This window comes from Dromiciops gliroides, chromosome 3, assembly GCF_019393635.1.
Source record: "Dromiciops gliroides isolate mDroGli1 chromosome 3, mDroGli1.pri, whole genome shotgun sequence".
In the NCBI taxonomy this organism is placed as follows: Eukaryota; Metazoa; Chordata; class Mammalia; order Microbiotheria; family Microbiotheriidae; genus Dromiciops; species Dromiciops gliroides.
In genome coordinates, this window is record NC_057863.1 from 28650699 (window position 1) to 28669361 (window position 18663).

Genomic DNA, 18663 nt, shown 5'->3' on the forward strand with positions numbered 1-18663 from the left:
CGGTAAGTTAGGGAGGAGAAAACCAAGACAAAGAGAAGTTAAAGTGATTTGCCCAAGGTCACATGGTGGGTCACTGTCCATGGTGGGAACTGAATCTCCACCTCCATGTTCATCTTTCTATCCCTTTGACCAAAGCTTCTTAAACTGTGGGTCTTGACCCCATATGAATATGGAGGTTGTGAAAATTTTGGCAACAGTAAAAGGTTATGTCTACCCATTTTATATGCCTATATACTCACAGTGTCAAAATTTCTCGGGTGAAAAGGGGTTGTGAGTAGAAAAAGTTTAAGAAGCCCTGCATTAGACCACAGTGTCCCTGGGCATGTGGGCTAGCACACAAAAGAAACTAGGGCCTAGCCAAATGAGAAAATTCATCTGTTTGTGTCTCCTTTGTCTTTGGGTTTCACTGGAGCCTGGTATATTGGAGAATTCTGAATAGAATCCGTTTATTCTCTGAGACTCTTCCTTGGGGAACCATACAAAGTGGCCGGGGTGGCCATCAGGGAAATGCACCATCCAAGGATGAATACAAGGAAAGTCACCTCAAATTTCTCAGTCCAACTGGGGCATTGGCAGGGAAAATGAATTTTTATTTTGGAAAACCTTGGTAATCCGGCCAGACTTGGTCCCTCTGAAACAGATGAGATAGGGCTGCTGCTTAAAATCAAGATGGGTGTCTGATTTGAGCTGCTATCTTTTTGCTTTTGCGTTTTCTCTGAGGTGTATTGGGCTCTGTTTTAAGGCCTTCTGCTGCTGTCTTCTTTTATCAGCAACAATCAGCTGTCACCTGCACTCCAGAGCAGGTTTGGGCAGATTACTCATTATGATCTCTCCATTGATTATATGCTCCCCACCCCCTGCCATCTCCTCCCAGCCACCCTTAAACTTCAAATGGATTGTTGTCTTCTGTTTTCTACAGGTTCACCGTAGAGCAGAAAATTGACCTCAAAGATGTCTTGAAGGGCCTGGGGATTTCTGAAGTTTTCAGCAGAAATGCAGATTTCAGTGCACTGTCTGGTAAGACTTGGTCATTATTTTAAAAATCAATTTTAGTTCCATGAGGCTGATTCCGAATGATAATTAACCCTCTCTGTGCGATGGATGTTTTGATGTAATGTAGCCAATTTAGTCCAGGGCAATTTAACAAGAAAAGTAATTCGTTTCTATGGGCAAGAGTGTAATTATGCTTAGAGGTGTGTGTTATAGTTATTTCTGTACATATCTTTTCTCCTTCACTGGACTATAAACTCTTAAAGGGGAGAGACTTTAAAGGAATACTCTGTTGGTTGTATGAACTGACTCAGAATGAAATGAGTAGAACTAGGAAAACAGGATATATATGATTGCAGTAATATGAAAAGATCATGAATGGGAAACCAAGTGCTTTGTAATTATAATAATAAGTCTTGGCCCCTGAAAAGAAGTGGGGAGATGGCCCTTCCTCTCTCCCTAGAGACATGGGGCGGGGGAACTCTACCAGTGGTTTATTGCATACCTTCTCAGTATTGTTTCCATGTTCCATTTTGCTTAATTATTGTTTTTCCTTGTTCCAAGGGATGCCTACCTGGGAATGGGCAGATCTGAAACTCACTATGACATAAAATGAAAGGTATCAATGAAACTTTAAAAAGACAGAATAAGGGCAGCTAGGTGGCACAGTGGATAAAGAACCGGCCCTGGATTCAGGAGGACCTGAGTTCTAATCTGGCCTCAGACACTTGACACTTACTAGCTGTGTGACCCTGGGCAAGTCACTTAACACTCATTGCCCTGCAAAAAAAAGAAAAAAAAGAAGAAAAGAGACTAAAACAAGATAATCATTTAAGAATAAAAGTCTACTGGGGTTCCTTTTTTCAAACCTTAGAACAATAGATTCTCAGCTTGAATAGATTCTCAGTTTTAACTGTCCCATCTCAGGAAGGTCACAGCAGAGGCTCTTGAAACCTAATAGACCTAAGAGATGAAAATGTTAATACCAGATCTTCAGTATTACAGGGTCAGCCAAGAGAATAAAATCTATTTGTTGAGAAACCTGTGTCAGATGCATATTAAGAGAAAAAGAAATATAAAACAAATTTTAAAGATTATGCTTCTTTGGTTCTAACTTAATGAGCCCAGTCCTGTAGCTAAGGAATTCTGGGGTGAGAGGGTTCTTTATAGAACAGAGAATTTGGCTCTCTCTTCTTGAGGTGAAGCTAGCAGAAAATGGAAGAAGAGAGAGAGAATGTGAATGTGTTTGAATGGGGTTTTAGCCTGATAAGCTAAACTGAGAGACCTGGGCTGGATTAGGTTTGAGCAGTTTTTAACCTCAGGCTCAAGGGCCCCCTTTTCCTTGAGGCCTTTCCTAATCAACTCTGCCTTCCTCCACAGCTATTAGTGTTCTTCCCCTGTAGAATCTGTTCTTTTCCCCTTCCCCCATCAGCCAGCCCCCTAAACAGTAAGCTCCTCGAGGGTAGAGGCTGCCTTACTTTTTGTCTTTGTGTTTCCATTGTCTAGCACCTGGCCTGGCACATAGCCAGCACTTAATAAATGCATGTTGTTAAATTGGGCAGGTGCTTCCTCCACCTTATTCAGAGGGCATATGGCCAAAAACACAGACAGTTTTCTCCAAATATTTCTGTCCACATAAGGAGGAATGGGAAACATTTGCATGGCTCCCAGCCAAAGACCCAAGGCTCTGATCCCTTCCAAGCTGATGTTCAGCCTGAAGAAACTGTTGGTGATTCCCCAGAGGACAATGTTTTTCACTCCATCACCAGCACATTTGTAACTATGGAATAGTGTGATTTAAAGCTTTTCCTAATCCTAGCAATGAGAAAGTCTATTCTACTGCCCTGGCCAAGCTCCAGGAAGGTAGTTGTATGATCTGCCTACAACATGCCTGCATTTTCAATTTGGTCATTTCCTCACTGGTTGCAGTAGTTCACCCATTTAGGAAAAAAAACCTGCCTTTTCACCTTGAGATATTTGTAGTGTGGGAGAAAATAAGTCCATTGTTATCGTGACATTGTCAGCTTCTGACTGTTTGAGAGACTTTGGGAAATTGTAAGAAGATCCCACTTTAAAAACAACATCCCAGTTGTGCCTGTTCATCATGGGCTGTTGTGATTTTGTACTCAGAATTCTGCCACCATCCTTTAGACAACTGAATACAATACAGCAAGAAAGCAATTACCGTGTGCTACACCCTATACTGGGTGCCACTGATGCGTCTTTCAGCATGAAACATTCCCTGCCCCCAGGGAACTTCTATCCTGTGGTCTTTGCTTGAAATCAGTTACCATCTATGCCATTGCAGAATCCTCCCCAGGGAAAGGGACCAGAGGTTTCTTCTGAGACACTTAGATTGGAGACTTTTAAGGATATTACCTTCTTCAAATACTCTCCAGTTTTGCAAGGAGGAAAGAAGAGCCTGTTGGTTCATAGAATCGTGTGGGGAACCAGCTTTCGTGAAAAGTTCTCGGGTTGGTTTTCACAGGGGACAAAAAGTGGTTTATTCCAGCTCGTTCCTTCTCTATTATCAGGGAGACCAACCTTTATTTTGTACATTCCCAGTGATAGCAGCATCTCTGCATGGTCCCCACACGCTTCCTTCAGTCTCCATACTTGTGAATGCTGATCTCTCTGACTTTTGTTGCTGAATGATGGTGGACAAACATTTGCCCAACCTGATCGTTTTCCAGGCCTGGGAGCCCCTGTGGAAGGCTTTAAAAATAATTAGCTTTCAGGGGACAGCTAGTTGCACAGTGGATAAAGCACTGGCCCTCAATTCAGGAGGACCTGAGTTCAAATCCAGCCTCAGACACTTGACACTTACTAGCTGTGTGGCCTTGGGCAAGTAACTTAACCCTCATTGCCCCTCCAAAAAATATAGTTAGCTTTCAGTGCTTTTGGGGTGGGGCATGAATCAAGATATTTGCCTAGAGAATTCTGATCTGTAGTTAATGGATTTCTGCCAGTTCCCTATTGCCAACAGTAATTGCTTGTTATGTGTTACTTGTGAGACCTTCTTCAAATGAAGGTGGTCTTTACCTTGAATTATGAATTTGGTTTTAAAAAATATTTCAGGAACTAGGTTGATCTAATCGGTTTCCTTTGTAATTCTAAAAATTTTGTTTTCACTTTGCTGCCCTCTTTTCCACCCCCATCTTAAGCCAGTGGACTGGCCAAATGGGCCTACTCCCCTCCCTACCAAGATGATGTGAATGAACAATGGATTCACAGGCCAAAGATATGGGATTTTCCACTTATTACTTGTGTCCTTTCAGTCATGTTCTGGGACTCAGTTTCCTCTTTTTGTAAGATGAGAAGGCTGCACTAAATGCTCTCTAAAGATCCTTTCCAGTTCTTAATACAAGTAGCCTAGGACCTTCTATTTACACTGTATGTGTCTTGCACGCACCTATTTCCTTGCATTATCATCTCCATTAGACTGTGAGCTCCTTATGGGCAGAGACTCTCTGCCTTTCTTTGTCTCCCCAGTGCTAAACACAGCAGCTGGTACATAGACTTAAGAAAGGCTTGTTGAGAGGCAGCTAGGTGGCGCAGTGGATAGAGCACTGGCCCTGGATTCAGGAGGGCCTGAATTCAAATTCGGCCTTAGACACTTAACAGTTACTAGGCAACAATTACCCTGGGCAAGTCACTTAACCCCAATTGCCTCATCAAAAAAAGAAAGAAAGAAAGAAAGAAAGAAAGAAAGAAAGAAAGAAAGAAAGAAAGAAAGAAAGGCTTGTTGATCCCAAATCCCGAATTTTGAATATGTTCTGCCTTCATGATCTCCTCTATCTCCAGCTCTCTCAAGCAACACTTCACACTCACCACTCACTAGGACCTCTGCTCACTTTCTGCCTTCTTATCTTCTCAGTTCATATTCTCTACTCTTCTATCACCGGCTTCCCAGTGCAGCATTAGCCTCGTGGCTTGCTACTTTACTGAACTCCAGCCATCATCTCAGCATCTTCACCCCTTTATCCTCTGCCTTTTCTAAATTACTGATATTCAACTCTCAGTAAACTTTATTTAATTTAGACAGTTCTTTTTTTGCGGGGCAATGGGGGTTAAGTGACTTGCCCAGGGTCACACAGCTAGTAAGTGTCAAGTGTCTGAGGCTGTATTTGAATTCAGGCACTCCTGAATCCAGGGCCAGTGTTTTATCCACTGCGCCAGACAGTTCTAACCTGCATTATGCTTACTCTCACCATCTGTAAGAAATTTATGAAGGAGGTACACGGAGTAATTGGTAACTAGCAATATTGTCCTATTGAAGTGATTTAACCTATTCTATTTTTAATATGGATGTGGGTGTGGCAAACTATAGAATTTATTCCTTTTTCATGAAATATGGGAGTTATGAGAAGGTCTGCTAAAAGTTAAGGGGATGGCAACCCCACAAAACCCGGGAACCCTTAATTTAATTCTTCTTATTCCAGAGTTGTTGAGAATTTGGGGCCATGAAATTGAGCTGAATTCATCCACTCTGAATTTCTAGGGCATAACCCCCACAGGGCTCTCACTTCTGCTTAACAATTCTCCTACGGGACTCATAGTGACTCTCCCTATCTCATTCACCACAGCGAATGTTCCAGACCCTTTTTTCTGTCTTTAAGTCTCTAATACTGTTCACATCCACCATACTTAGAACAAATAATGTAATCTTCTGGGTGAATAGAAGTCTGAAGCTATCTAATAGGAGCTTACTCAATTTCACTCAGCATAACATCTTGTTATCATGTATTTTTTCCTCCTTCCATCTTGTCTCAGAGTAAAATATATATTACTAAAACTTATATTGCTAAGGCTTGTCCCTCAATACGTGTCCTTGAGACTATGCCCCCACCTCTTCCAGGATCCATGATGGAAGGCAATGGGCAATGGGGAAATAAAGACATCAGATAAAGGTCACTTTAATAAGTTTGAGCCTGCAGGGGAGAGAGGAGGAGAGATGGGATGATAGCTGGGTGAGACAAAATTGAGTCAAAGGTAGGTTTTTATTTTTAGTATTCGGAGACCCAACAACATGTTTGTAGGATGAAGGGAAGCCCAGGGAATGGGAAACATTGAAGAAATTCATGCCCTCTCATGAATTAATAACTCCTCCCTGACTCTTTACCTTCTGCCTGTAATCAGGTCTCCCCAGTTTTAAAAAGCCTCCCATTAGCTCTTTTGTCCTACTCAGCCAACATCCCCTCTCCCTCCTCCTTTTTTTTTTGGAGGGGGGGGGGTGAGGCAATTGGGGTTAAGTGACTTGCCAGGATCACACAGCTAGTATCTGAGGCCGGATTTGAACTCAGGTCCTCCTGACTTCAGGGCCAGTGCTCTATCCACTGTACCACCTAGCTGCCCCTCCCTCCTCCTTTTGATGCCTGAACTTTTTGGCATTACTAGTATCCAATGCCTCTACTTCCTCATCACTTCCTGTCATGACTTTCTATCTCCATCATTCTGTAAAATGTTTGTTGAAGACAAATCCAACAGTTTTTTTCAGTCCTCATTGTCCTCAACATCTCTGATACATATGGCATTATTGAACACGTCTGTTCTCCTTAATTTCCTCCATTGACTTTTGAGACACCATAATCCCTTGGTTTTCCTTCTCTGGTTCTGTTTCTTGTCTGTTTTTTCTTCCATAAGCCTTAAAAGTTGGTGTCATGCAATATTCTTCATTTGACTCTCTTGTGCTTCCCTTTTCTACTCTTTTCTTTCACAATTTCACTTATTTCCATGTCTTCAACCATGGTTACTCTCATCAAATATATAGATATGATTTCTCTCCTAAACTCCAAACTTCCATTTTCAAAGACCTCTTTAAGTAAATATGCCAGCAGTACCTCAAAATCACCATGCCGCAGATCATTCTACTTATTTTTATTTTTATTTAAATTTTTTATTACAGATTGTAACAAATACTAACTTTTAAACATGCAAATAATATGAAAGGGAATTTCACATGAAATTATGAACGTCTATCTCATATTTTGGCTTTTTGGCCTACATTAAATTTAGCATGACAGTAATAAAACTGTTCTGTTTGCCTGGGTCCCTTTGGAACTTCATTCTTTTCTCTTTTCTTTGTCAATGTTTCACTGACACTCTTCTTTCGATTATTTTTTTTTCCATCACTGTCATTTCCCACCAACTGTATATTTCATTGCTCCCACCTCATAGATACCCTCCTATGGTTTATCCTTTCCCTAAAAGTTGCCCCTTCTCCTGATTTCACTCTTTCTGCCAATGGCATTACCTTTTATCCAATGTTCCATGTTTAAAACTTTTTTATCACTTTTCACTTGGAGAGATCTCTGCCTCATCTCTTATTCATTATTCCCAAGTCCTTGAATTAGATGCTTTCCTTTCAACATTTTTTTTTCATCTATTCCCTCTTCTTTATTCCCATCTCTACCATCATAGCCCAAACTTTCATCACCACCCCTCTGAACTATGGCAGTAGACTCTCAACATGTCTTCTAATCTTTATCCTCTTCTCCTTTCAAATCATTCTTTATTTATGCCACTAGTCTTAAGTATTTTTGTGCATGGAAAGTCATGTCACACTGCCACTCAGGACTTGCCCATTTATGTTTAACTGGAAGCCATCGTGGATTTATCAAGAAATAGATTTTTTTTTAGAATAACCTCCTGACATCACTGGAAATGGTACTCAGGACAATGAATCTGGGAGATTCAGGGAAAAGCAGATTATGGTAAACCTGCCTTTTGGAAAGGCATTTGACAAAGTCACTCTCTAATGTCACCCCCCCCACCTCCTACCAAACTATCATGTGCATACCTGCCAGATGGCTTAAGAACATCTCTAATCATAGTCTTCTGCTCCAAAACCTCTGGTGGCTCCCCATTGCCTACAGAATGGTCTAAAGTCTTTGGTTTGCCAGTTTACCCATAGTATCTTCTTTGAACGTCACAACGACCCTGTGAAGTATGTGTCACTCTTATCCCTGTTTTATAGTTGAGGAAACTGAGACACACAGGTTAAGTGACTTAGCCAATGTCACATAGCTACTACATGTGTCCAAGATGGATTTGAACGCCACATCTTCATGATTCCAGATACAGTGTTCTATACACTGCTCCCCACTGCCTCTGTATTCATATCATAGATACATGTTGGTGCAGCCCTCTCCCTATTAACATGGTACACAGCAAAAGATCTTGTGGAATGAGGAATTAGAGAATGTGCTAAGAGTGTTTCTTCTCTAAATTCTCATTGAAAAGACTCATCTGAGAGTAGTAATTGCAGAGAGAGAGTGAGTGTGAGTGAGTGAGTGAGTGTGTGTGTGTGTGTGTGTGTAATGGAGACTAACGACTGTCAGCCTTTGGATTAATAGATGAACCTCTGAGCTCCCCAGAGCATGAGAAAGAGCAAGCATTAAATCTTTTGACATAGAACCTGGTCCTTAATAATAATTAAAGGTTGGATAAAATAAAGAAATTAGGGAGACACAGCAAAAGCCACATACAAATCAACCTGTAGTGCCATGCTGTGAATCTATCCTTGAAGGGCTCTTACATCACCCCTTTGTTCTTTCTCCTTACACCTTTAGAAAAGAGGTGTGTGTGCTGACTTGTGCAGAAGCTGTAAGTCCCAAGGGGCTTTAGTGCTAACTAGAGGTGATCTTTGAAAATTTCTGTGATCGAACTTGTCTTGCAAAGTCAATATCCATGCTCTGTAGAGACTCTGAGTCTAAGACTCTTTCTCATGTTTGGGATGGTGTAGGAGACAAGGAAATGTTTGCACAATCATGTCACAAATCAGCATCTGGCATTGTCAGGTTTGATTATGAATTCATACTTGATTTCCTTATTTTTCTGATGCCTGTAAAGGATGAGGAGAGTATCTGATAAAGGGAGACTTCCTTAGAAGTTCTTGCGGAAATTGATGAGTTGTAGAATGGACACAGTTGGCCTGGGGAGATTCTAAGGGGCAGTGATGTGGTTATGGACTGTTTGGGCCAGTATTAAGTCTGCTTATATTGTCTCCCAAATGGGTATTCACAAGCTTGGTTTGCCCTTCTAAGATAATTTTCAGTCTTTGCCCAGATTCCTACCATGGACACTAGGGATTCCCTATACTTTCTCCTCAAAATGACTATTCAGTCTTCTGCCTACTTGGCACTGATATGGCCCAACGGTCATTATCACTACTTTGAACCACAGGTCCTTGTATGAAACTTTCCTTTACCCCTGTTTTTGGTCACTCAGTCTATAAGCATTTATTAAGTATGGATACTGTGCTGGATACTAATATGGGCGTCTGTTTAGATGAGACTTAGAAGAAGAATTAGGGGAGCTAGTCAATACCAAAAGCGATTGAATCCTTATTTGGTGATCTTCAAGGGTAGCTCATGTAATTTCATTGGAGACACCCGAGTCTGGCAGCATGGAAGAGGAGGTAAGAGGATGCAAAATTCAGTCCCTGCTGTCAAAGAGCAGGGGAAAGAACATGCAAATAACATGTCCATATAAAATATGAGCCATGTAAATGGGAGGTAATCTCGAGGGAAGGCATGGGAAGAGGAGGAATAGAGAGGGACTGGGAAAGACTTTTTGCAGAAGGTGAAATTTCAGTCGATTCTTCAAAGAAGCTAGGGAAGGTAGGAGGCAGAGGTTAGGAGGGAGAGCACTCCAGGCATGGAGGAGAGCCAGTATAGACACATGAAGACGAGAAGAGCAAGTAGCCTAGAATAGCCGTATCGTAGAGTAGTGGAGATAAAAACCATCTTCTTTTCTATGGAATTTGCGTAAAAATGATCCCGGAACAAGTTGTTAGGCTACAGTGGTTCTTCTGTGTCTAACATAGAATGTGAGCTCCTTGAGAATAGGGATTGTTTTATTCTTTGCATGCCGAGCACCCAGCAATAGTGCCTGGCGCAATGGGAGCATTGAATTGATGATTAATTGATGCTTGTTGAATGATTGACTTTTGTTCAGTGAAAATAATGTTTACTTTTTTGTAGTTGAATATAAGTGTTGGGTTGTGTGCTCATTATTTTTATTGTGATATGAATATTACTGTTTCTTCTGCAAAGTCTTTGAGTTTGGTAGGAGTGGGCTAATCATTCTCCACTGGCTACCTCTGCCCAAGCCGTGTTCTGTTCTCCTACCTGACATCCCTTCCCTTTTCTGGGATCTGCAGGCATAGACAATTCTATCTTCCCCTCACTGATTGGCACTTACCCAACTGTGACTTCAGAGATGGAAAACGCATCAAATAGTCTTGATCCTGCCCTCTAAAACACCTAGTTCCCTTCACCACTCCAGAGATGCTTAGATGCATGGAGAAATGATGGAAGCTGGAGTCTTCCACATCAAACTCAGGAGAGAGAGGATGAAAATTTGCTGGATCAGTGTACCAGGTGTAAGAGATAACCTCTTGCAAGACCATCATAGGCTTCATTCTCAGGTCCAAGGCTCTGTCATTATCCTTCCTTACCTGTGATCCTTTCCTTACCTGTGATCCTTTCCCATGCCCTTTTGGAAGTGTTTGCCTCTTCCCACTCTTGGGGACCTCTGAGTCCATTTTGTCTCATCTCCCCATTTTTACAGATGAAGACACTGATGCCCAGAAATTGGGTGACTTGTTTGGTCTTACATAGGTCAACAATGACTTTGGGAGGATTTGAATTCAGTTATATACATAGATTTGTGTGTATATTCAAGCATATAAGCACATATCCCTATATATGTGTAATTTATACATGTTCTAATAGCCAAAGCAGGAACATCCCTGTTATCTTTCGGTCCTTAAAGTGATTTCTCACTATGGCTATCTTCTTACCTTAAGCCCTTTCCACATCTACATAGATTAGCTTCTGAATGTCACTCTGTGGGCAGCATATCACATAGCCACATAGTTAGAGGGGAGCTGAGCTTTGATTTCTTTTTCTTTCTTTCTTTCTTTCTTTCTTTCTTCCTTCCTTCCTTCCTTCCTTCCTTCCTTCCTTCCTTCCTTCCTTCCTTCCTTCCTTCCTTCCTTCCTTCCTTCCTTCCTTCCTTCCTTCCTTCCTTCCTTCCTTCCTTTCTTTCTTTCTTTCTTTCTTTCTTTCTTTCTTTCTTTCTTTCTTTCTTTCTTTCTTTCTTTCTTTCTTTCTTTTTGCAGGGCAATGAGGGTTAAGTGACTTGCCCAGGGTCACATAACTACTGAGTATCAAGTATCTGGGGCCACATTTGAACTCAGGTCCTCCTGAATCCAGGGCCGGTGCTTTATCCACTTCGCCACCTAGCTGCCTCCTTTCTTTTTATTTTTCAAAAAAAAAAAATTAGTATTTGGCAATTGATTTCCATTGATTAGTTTTGCAGGGTTCCCAATTGGCCTTCCCTCTGGTCTTCTTACCATTTACTCGGATTCTCTCATGGTTTTGTCCTGACCCTTCATTGTTGTGTCTAGCCCCTCCTATGACTTGGCATCATCCATCTTTATCTTAGGAACATTCCTACACTGTACATACACAGCCACAGCAGTGATGCTGAGAGTCACCGTCCTCAAAAACTATGCCATGTTTATTCCTTCAGCTGATCCTTCCAAAAATGGGATGTGAACCATGTTCCATAGGCACGTAGCAGTGACCCACAGTTAAGCTTGCTCTGACATCTTTTGCAAATAAAAGTAGGAATTTGGGAAAATACCTACATGAGGAAAATGTAGATGTTTTCTATATGTAAAGTGTATGTATGTACCTATAGCTATGAACAGACAGGTCTTTGTATGTATATAACATTGTATGACGTTTTTATGTTAAACCAAAAAATGGGTAAGATAGAGATGCAGATTTTTAATTATCCATATTTTCATTTGACATGAAAGCACAGATGGCAATCTGACAGAGAGCAAAACTGCCATATTTGGAGTCAGAAGCCCTACATTTGAGTATTAGCTCTGGCTCATCATATGTGTGACCTGGAGAAAGTCCCTTTTCCTCTGGGACGCCCAGGGCTTTCATCTGTTAAACAAGGGCTTAGACTAGATGCACTCTGAGCTCCAAGAGGTGATTACTCATTAGCCTTTTCTTTTGCTCTAAAAAATAAAATCCTACTCTAGGTCAGAGGTTCTTAACCTGGGCTCTATGAACTTATACACACATGCATACATACATACAGATGCGTACATGCTTATAAACATATATATCTGATCATGACTATATTCCAATATAATTTTTCTTCATAATCCTATGCATTTTTTGCACTTAAAAACATTGTTCTGAGAAGGAATCCATCAGACAAAAACAAGTAGGAACCCCTTCTCTAGACTGTGTTTTGGAGCATTTTTTCATCAGATGTCTAATGCCAAAGGAAGAACTATGCATTTGAACACTTTTATTTTTCCTGTTAGCGTTAAAATTCATTTCAGAGCGGGAAAGTACAAGAGAAAATAACAACAATGCAGTTGCTAAAACTATAACACTGTGAAATTTGAAAGTATATGTTTTACATTGAAAATATGACCAAGACCTTAGGCAAGTCATAATACTTCTCTGAGGCTTCATTTCTTCATCAGTCAAAGAGGGATGGCAACACTGGCATTCCCAGAGCTGTGTCGAGGACATTTAAAATGCTGTTGGGATGTTTTCTTCTTGTAACATCGATTTGACAGTGAGTTACTCTAGTGCTCTTGTGCTTAGCACTGTACCTAGCATATAGTACGTACTTAATAAATGTTTATTGACTACCTAAAGATGAGCAAAATGGCTGGACAACAATTGCCCCTAAACTGTTGTTGGATGCTCTTGTTCGTGCATAGGAATGACCTGAGGTTCTGGCCTCAAGCCTTTATCTCACAGGGTCCCACTAAGTCCCTGCCCAGGCATCTCCCTAAATGCCATTCCAGAGGAAAGGGAGTAGTAACGTTTCATCCTGGGCATGTGGAGAGAGCTCACCCAGCTTCCTCCCAAAATGGTTTCTTGTGATTTCAAACTGAGCCCCATGGAAACTGAGCAAGACGGAGTCATCCTATGTTCCAATCATGGGTATTTGGGCTAGGATTTTCTTTCTTTTCTTTTCTGGAGTTGAGTGGAGGGAGGAGGAATTGGACTTCGAGGAAATGAAGTGGTTTTCTCAAAATGAACACTAACAAGTTACAAAGGGAATTGACCAGGAAAACCTGTGTCAAAAGCCACTGTTAAGGACTGATAGCATAGGTGATTTCTGAAGATACTAGAAAAATGTGGAAGGTATAAAATGTCGTCATGGGAAGGATTTCGGTGGAGTGAAAGGTGGGTTGTTAGGCATTGATTCCGTGTTTCTAACAGGATGAAACGAAGCTGAGAATACCATTTCACAATTTATTTTTTCCTGAAAGAACTTAAAAAGCAGGGCAGAGAGAATTTGATATGATGGATAGAGGAAGAGCCTTGGAATCAGAAAGACCTGAGATCAAATCTGGCTTCTGACACATTCTAGGTGTGTCAAGATAATGGAATGTGTATGACCTTGGCAAATCACTTAATCTCTCAATGCCCTCAGGCAGTATTCTTGGAGGGCTTTTTCCACACCAGAAGTTCCTGGCATCAATTAATTCACAGCCCTGGACCAAATCCTCTGTCTCTTCTCTCTGGCAACAAAAATGCAAGGCAAATTGAAGTTTATGTGATTTTATTAAATCTCTCTCCCACAAATGTCTACAACTTATTATGGTCATAAAACATTCGAGAAAGGCAAAAAGAATAATTTTTTTTAATGTGCTTTAGATTGTACTGATGCCTTTAATTTTTTTTTCCATCATAGACATTTCAGGACTGTAGATTTATAGTTGGAAAAGACCTCAGAGGCCTTGTATGCCATCCGTGCTGCCCAATGAGTCTCCCTTTATTATAAAGAAAAAGTAGGGGCAGCTAGGTGGCGCAGTGGATAGAGCACCGTCCCTGGAATCAGGAGTACCTGAGTCCAAATCCAGCCTCAGACACTTAACACTTACTAGCTGTGTGACCCTGGGCAAGTCACTTAACCCCAATTGCCTCACTAAAAAAAAAAAAGTTAAGCAGAAATCAGCAGAGGGATCACAGCTAATGAGGATGAGGATGATAATTAACAACAATAATAATAAAATGACAACTAACATTTGTATAATCAGGCACTGTGCTAAGTGCTTTATAATTATTATCTTATCTGATCCTCACAACAACCATGTGAAGTAGGTACTGTCCTTACATTTTACAGATGAGAAAACTGAGGCAGCTAAAGGTTTAAGTGACTCGCCCAGAGTCACACAGCTAGTAAATGTCTCAGGCTAGATTTGAACTCCAAGCCTGGTGTTTTTGATGCACTGTGGCACCACCCGGCTTCTTCTTTCACCTGTACCTTTAATTTTGATGTCATTCTTTTTTGATATACTTCCTTCCCCCCCCCAAAAAAAAATCAGAGATATTTGAAAAGTTTACCTTTTCCCTTTGAATTTTCTCTCTTGGGGATCAAGCCTCAGGTGCTAACACAGCCTCATTTCCCCTTCTTCTAGTAAGGTAAAAGGCTAACCATAAGGTTACCAAGAAAGGGAGAAGAAATGAGCAAGGAAACATCTTTCAGGAAAATGTCATTTCAGCTTTAACCATTCTGTTGTTCCGTGGGGTCTGGGACAGAATTCCTCTCTGCTTCTAATACAAAAAAAAAAAAAAAAACCCACTTCTCATTTCCTTTTTTTTTTTTCCTAGACAAAAAGGATCTCTTCCTGGCCCGAGCGGTCCACAAGTCCTTCATTGAGGTTAACGAGGAAGGTTCCGAAGCAGCTGCTGCCTCAGGTACCGAGTTTCCTTTTTAAAAAAGATGAGGTGAAAATCCAGCACGCCAGGCTTTTTGTTTTCAGCCCACTTTTTTAATACCCCAAAGGGAGCCCATCCACCCACACATATCCATTTCCAAGATCACACCAAGCAGCTGATTTAGGCTATAACTCCAGGACAGAGCCAGTGCTAAACAAGGCGTCATCTCCCAGAGATGATGTGTGGCCTGTGCTATGTCTCCAGCGCCCTGTTAAAACGCCCCCTCCCCACTTGGCCTCTAGTGAGTGGTAAGAAGGCAATGGCAGCAGTTTATCAGGATGGATTTTCTTGCTGTTGCATCTTTAATTTTCATTCTTGCTCTGGAGTGATTGGGGAAGTGAGGGGATGGCTTCTCCCATCCCTGGGAAGTTATTGCATTTTGAATAGACGTAAGTAGTAACAAGAGATGGAAGATAATACCTCGTGGTTTTTTTTTTTTTTAAAGACGTTTCCTTGGAATAAATAAATAAATGATGTGTCAGTCTCAAAAATAGTAAAAGTGCCCCTTTCTCCCATTGGTCAATACCTCCTGGGCCCCCTTCACCCCTCATTATCAGTCTCACCGATGAACATCGCCTCATCCCCCTGTGGACTTCTTGGCCTGAGACATACCTCTGCTCTGCCGCCCATCCCCTCCTTTGGGTGAGTTCATCCTGGACCCTTCATTTTATGCAGAGGTCCAGATCAGCCAGCCTTTAGTCCTCTGTCTAGATTTCAACATCATACCCCGCTGCTGTGTACCTTCACTGACACCACCCCTCCCAGCTCTCTTTTGTATGTCGTCTTCCCCGTTAGATTGTAAGCTTCTTGAGGGCAGGGTCCGTCTTTTTACTTGCATTTGTATCCCCAGTGCTTATGAGCATGATCGACACCTTGTAAGCACTTAATAAATGCTTATTACCTTGCCTTGCTTCCACAGTAACATAAACAGCCCTGATTACTGTGGGCTGTAAACAAGGAGCTTCATGTCCCCCCTCCCCTATATAGTAGTTTTTACCTACAAGCTTTTATGGTGTTCACCACTGAAGATGGCGGGTCGAGGAGTACAGTCTATTCATACAGCATCTTTCTGATATCTACCATTCTAGCCCCTGGGCTTTTAATGGTGCTGGATTTAGAGTTAGAAGTCTTGGAGGCAAATCTTGGCTATATGTGTGACCTTTGACACATCACATAATCCTCTGGGCAATTGAATTAGTGCCAAGATAGCCAACTGGTTGGAGGATGGGGCAGCGTAGCAATTTCAAAACACCATCTACTAAGTTTTAGAGGAGCTGACAAATTATTGAATTATTTGTGTTTCTGCTGAGGAAGTCTATAGAGGTCCAAAGTATATGTTTCTTTGCCTGTATGCAGAGATTTAAAGTGTATAGAATATAATTTATATATTCTACTTATAATATTTATAAGCATTTTATATATTTATGTGCATATAACTTTTATGTTTATATGCATATAAATTTTATATATTTATATGCGTATAAATCTTACAAATCTACATGCATGTAAATGTTATAGTCACAACTATATCGATGAGTCTAGCCACCACAGACCATAGGATTGTACATCTTAGAGCCAGAACATACTAGAGACCCCTTATTATGCTGGTGAAGAAAGTGACCTTGCTAAATAGAAATTTCCATCTGACATGTGTTTGGTGTTAAAAAGAAGAATTCTAGCCCTTTTCTTTGGCTCAAAAGGAATTAACTGTCAGATCTCCTTCGGAAATACACAAAGGCCTTTCTCCCTGAGAATGCCAACAGGACCCTCCCCAAGAGACAATGAACGAATTGGGTTGTTACTTGTTGTAAGGCAGAATGTCAACATCTTTTCCCTCTCTTTTGCAAAGGAGTGGCTGCTAGGGCTCACTTAAGGCCTCTCACTCCCATTCAGTTATTAGTGTGTTCTGCAGCATCGGACATAAATCGCCCCTTGCCATTTTTAATCATTCTCAGAGCATGAGTAGACATGTAATTACTCCGGACCCCTATTTCACTTAGATGAGATTGTTAGTTCTATTTTTTGGTGACTTAGAGAGCAAGAGTAATTTCTTGGGGAGATAAGGGACTGTTTCTGAGGCTTCCAAGCTTAAGAATGGCTGGTTTACAAAAGGAGTTTGTTGATGCAGGTGGCAGCCCTACATAGTAACCGCCTGGTCCCATTTTTCCTTCTTCTCCACAGGAATGATCGCCATTAGTCGCATGGCTGTGCTTTATCCCCAAGTTATTGTCGACCATCCATTCTTCTTCCTTATCAGGAATAGGAAAACAGGTGAGTCATGGGTGGTGAACCTTTGTTAACGAGTCATACTGAATCTTTTCCCAGCCTGAGAAGACGTGGTGTTTGGTCCCTCATTTTTCTGAGAGCTGTCACTTTCAAGAGTACTTTGGAGAGCAAAAAGGAAATGAGAATAAAGGGAATTTTTTTCATGCATGGAGTAGACTAGCTCAGGAGTTCTTAACCCAAGGTTCATGGACCATAGATTTCAAGGAATCTGTGAACTGGAAAAAAAATTACATCTTTATTTTCACTAACCTTTAACTAAAATTTGGCATTTCGTCCGATAATTTAAAAACATTATTCTGTGAGGGGGCCCATTGACTTTATCTGACTTCCAAGGGGCAGTCAGTGTCACAAAAAAGGTTAAGCGCATCTGAACTTGATGGATACCCGGGGCCCTTCCAACTCTCAGATGCTGTGATCCTGCGAAATTTATGTCCATTGTATTGTCAACACCATCCTCCCAGGCCATCAGACTCACAACCTAGGAGTCATCCTGGACTCCTCACCATCTCTCACTGCCCCACCCCTATCCAACCTGTGGCCACGGCCTGTCCTTTTCACCTTGCTGTCTCTGACACTGTCCCCACCCAGGTGCCTTCATCACCACACACCTGGGATATTGCAATTGCTGGTGGTTAGCCTGCCTCAAGTCTCTCCCCACTCCAATCCATCCTTTATTCAGCTTACCAGAGTGATTTTTCTAAAACATAGGTCCAATAATGTCCCCCGCCTCCTACTCAGTAAACTCCAGTGACCTCCAGTATCAAATACAAAATGTTGTGTTTGGCATTCACAGCCCTTCATAACCTTTGCCCCCTCCTTGTACCTTCCTGCCCAACATGGATTCCCAGATACACTGACCCTGGCCTCCTGTCTGTGGCATGAACAAAACACTGTCTCTCAGCTCTGGGAATTCTCTCTAGGGGTCCACCATGGCTGGAGTGTTCTCCCTCCTCCTCCACTCCACCTAGTGACCACTCTGGCTCCCTTTAAGTCCCAGCTAAAACCCCGCCTTCTACAGGAAGCTTTCCCTACCCCCCTCTGTTACATATTTGTTATTTATCCTGTATATAGCTTGTTTACATGTTGTCTCCTTCATTTGATTGTAGGCTCTTAGAGGACAGAGATTTATTTCCTTTGCCTCTTTTTGTATCCCCAATACTTAGCACGGTGCCTGCCGCATATTAGATGTTCAATAAATGTTTATTGACGGATTGACACACGTGGAGAGCATCTCTTGCCTCCCTTTTTGGTGAAATTCTCATCTGTGCCTTTCTCTCCACTCTGATGTAGGTACCATCTTGTTCATGGGACGAGTCATGCACCCAGAAGCAATGAACACAAGTGGCCACGATTTTGAGGAGCTGTAAATATTTACCCTCACATCATGAAAGGAAAACTGTCACAAAGCACACCATGTTTGCCACTGGTATCTATTTAAGGTCTGTGTTCTCCAATGTATACTATGAACCTGTTTCAGGTCCACGCTGTCATGTGAATGGCCAGCTGGTCTTGTCCAAGAATGCTTTCTGTATTATTGCCATCATGGTCCTCTTGCTGTCTTTGTGGTTACTGTATTGGTATTGAAAATAAAACCATCTATTGTACACATTAA

General features: G+C 41.5%; 1 protein-coding gene across 2 annotated transcripts in view; it reads left to right on the forward strand.

Annotated features, from left to right (window-relative positions):
• Positions 1-18663, forward strand: part of SERPINI1 (serpin family I member 1) — a 100987-nt gene extending 82324 nt beyond the window's left edge. For both annotated transcript variants that reach the window (XM_043994942.1, XM_043994941.1), the window contains 4 exons: positions 920-1017; positions 14658-14744; positions 16947-17036; positions 18342-18663. In XM_043994942.1, coding sequence (XP_043850877.1) covers positions 920-1017; positions 14658-14744; positions 16947-17036; positions 18342-18418 — 352 coding nt within the window. In that variant the 3' untranslated portion in view covers positions 18419-18663. The remainder of the gene's footprint in view (positions 1-919; positions 1018-14657; positions 14745-16946; positions 17037-18341) is intronic.